Consider the following 2058-nt stretch of genomic DNA (forward strand, 5'->3'; position numbering starts at 1 on the left):
GAAAATTCAGAAAGGACAAAACCAAATAGGGGTCGGGCGGGCGTTACGGTAACGAGCTGAGACAGAAAAACCGCGCCCGACAGCAAAAACCAGCCCGAAAACCAAACCTCACAACGCGAATCTCTGCGCAAGAGCGGACGGAGAGAGATTTGAGTGTAGGCGAATTGAAAAACAGTCAACTATAAAATAGTAAATCTGAAGAATTATAGTACCGTCAGATGGATTTTTGCCTAATCCAATTTAAATCCACTCCCACCGGGAGTTGAACCCATAACCTGGGGTGCTACTAAGGTCGCTGCAACCAGTAGGCTACAGGCCTGTTCGCGTCTATGATTGCGAGTTGCAACACCTTAGATCAGATGAGATGATTGAACACTCAAGCTAGCCAGAGTACGTCAATTTCCAATCGGCTCGCCCTTCATTTTAACATTTGCAATTACAAATGCCATCCGCTTAATACTACTAGAGATTTCTTGTTTCCTACCTACTACTGAACAATGTGGACCATTTTTGTACACAACCTCGAATGGTCCCCGTGACCACTCAGTGCTGAAGCCTCTTGTGGTTGCTGTTGTAGGTGTAGGAGCTGGCGAGCCACACGAAGAGCACGAGCTCAGCGGCGGAGAGCCCGGCGAGCAGCCAGTAGAAGTAGTCGAGGTGGGCGCCGTTGAGGTTGTCGGCGAACCAGCCGTCGCCGCCGCCGCTTCTGGTGACACGGTCGATGAAGGAGATGAGGGCGCTGCTGATGAACCCGCCGATGCCCATGATGCTGAAGTAGAGCGCTAGGCCGAGGCTGCGCAGCTCGCGTGGCATCTGGTCGTAGAAGAACTCCTGCAGGCCCACCACCGTCAGCACGTCCGCCACGCCCATCATCGCGTACTGCGGAACCAGCCACGCCCAGCTCATCGGCACCGTCGCGCCAGCGTCGTCCACCAGCCCGTGCTCCTGCGCCGTCTCCAGCCGTCGAGCCTCCACCAGTGCTGCCACGATCACCGCGCCCATCGACACCACCATGCCCACGCCCACGCATTGCAGAAGAGTCAGCCCCGATGGCTTGCCCGTCGCGCGCCCCAGCTCCGGCACCAGCAGGCGGTGGTAGATGGGGACGAACAACAGGATGCTTGCTGGCCCTAGCGTCTGAAGGGCCGCCGGGGGCAGCTCCAGGCCGCCGAAGATGCGTCTGTCCAGGGTGCGGCCCTGCTTGTTGAAGAGTGTCATTATCTGCGCGTACGCCACACCGTATGCGAGGCACGCCGCCCAGATCGGCAACAGCCGCAGCACGCCGCGCGCCTCCTCCGACTTGGCTGCGACGTCCTCGTCTTGGCATCCTTTTGTACGGAATAAGCTCGAGTTCCTCATGAGCGCCACAAGGCTGCGACCGAGGCGAGCAAAGGTGCTCTCGGCGCCTGGGATGGGCGCATATAGGCGGTAGGTGGGGGTGCCGGAGAGGAAGATGGCGAAGGCGCATAACATGATGACACAAAGCAAGCCGAAGCCGATCCCCCAGCCGACGTTCTCCTGGATGTAGCTGACGACAGCGACAGCGACGGAGATGCCGATGGCCATGGAGAAGTACCACCAGTTGAAGAGGGAGCTGCGGGAGGCGCGCTCCTTGGGGTGGTCGGCATCGAACTGGTCAGCGGCGAAGGCGAGGCCGCATGGCTTGTCGGCTCCCTGTGCGAGAGGAATGAGGTAGAGCGAGGGCGACATCCATTCTTCTTCCCGCCCTTCGTCGCTGCAGGTGGCCCTCTTCTATGCCTCGGCGATGAGCGCTGCGCCCGGAGCGTGGTCACTAGAGTCATCATGCCATATCCCTGCACGCATACACACATATTTTAAAGCTTGGTTAGTGTCTGCTTAACGTTTAATGTTCAATGTAAAGGAAAAACCGAAACTATAAGAAATTATTAATTTTCTAGGCAAACATATTTAAAACCATATTTGAACTTCTTAATGTTGTGGGACAAAATAAACAAAAATCCTAGACTAATTTAACTCAATCCACATGAAGAATTCAGATATAAAATTATGATCTCGTGGAACATGGTGAAAAAAAAA

The 2058-nt window shown here is 55.3% G+C and overlaps 1 protein-coding gene across 1 annotated transcript; it reads right to left on the bottom strand.

The window, feature by feature from the left end:
• Positions 1 to 185: 185 nt before the first annotated feature.
• On the bottom strand, positions 186 to 1991 carry LOC119346994 (protein NRT1/ PTR FAMILY 5.13-like). Its single transcript, XM_037616039.1, has one exon. The coding sequence runs from the start codon at positions 1708 to 1710 to the stop codon at positions 544 to 546; it is 1167 nt and encodes a 388-aa protein (XP_037471936.1). The 5' UTR covers positions 1711 to 1991; the 3' UTR covers positions 186 to 543.
• Positions 1992 to 2058: the final 67 nt, after the last annotated feature.

The sequence above is a fragment of the Triticum dicoccoides genome, unplaced genomic scaffold (genome assembly GCF_002162155.2).
Source record: "Triticum dicoccoides isolate Atlit2015 ecotype Zavitan unplaced genomic scaffold, WEW_v2.0 scaffold56796, whole genome shotgun sequence".
Taxonomy (NCBI): Eukaryota; Viridiplantae; Streptophyta; class Magnoliopsida; order Poales; family Poaceae; genus Triticum; species Triticum dicoccoides.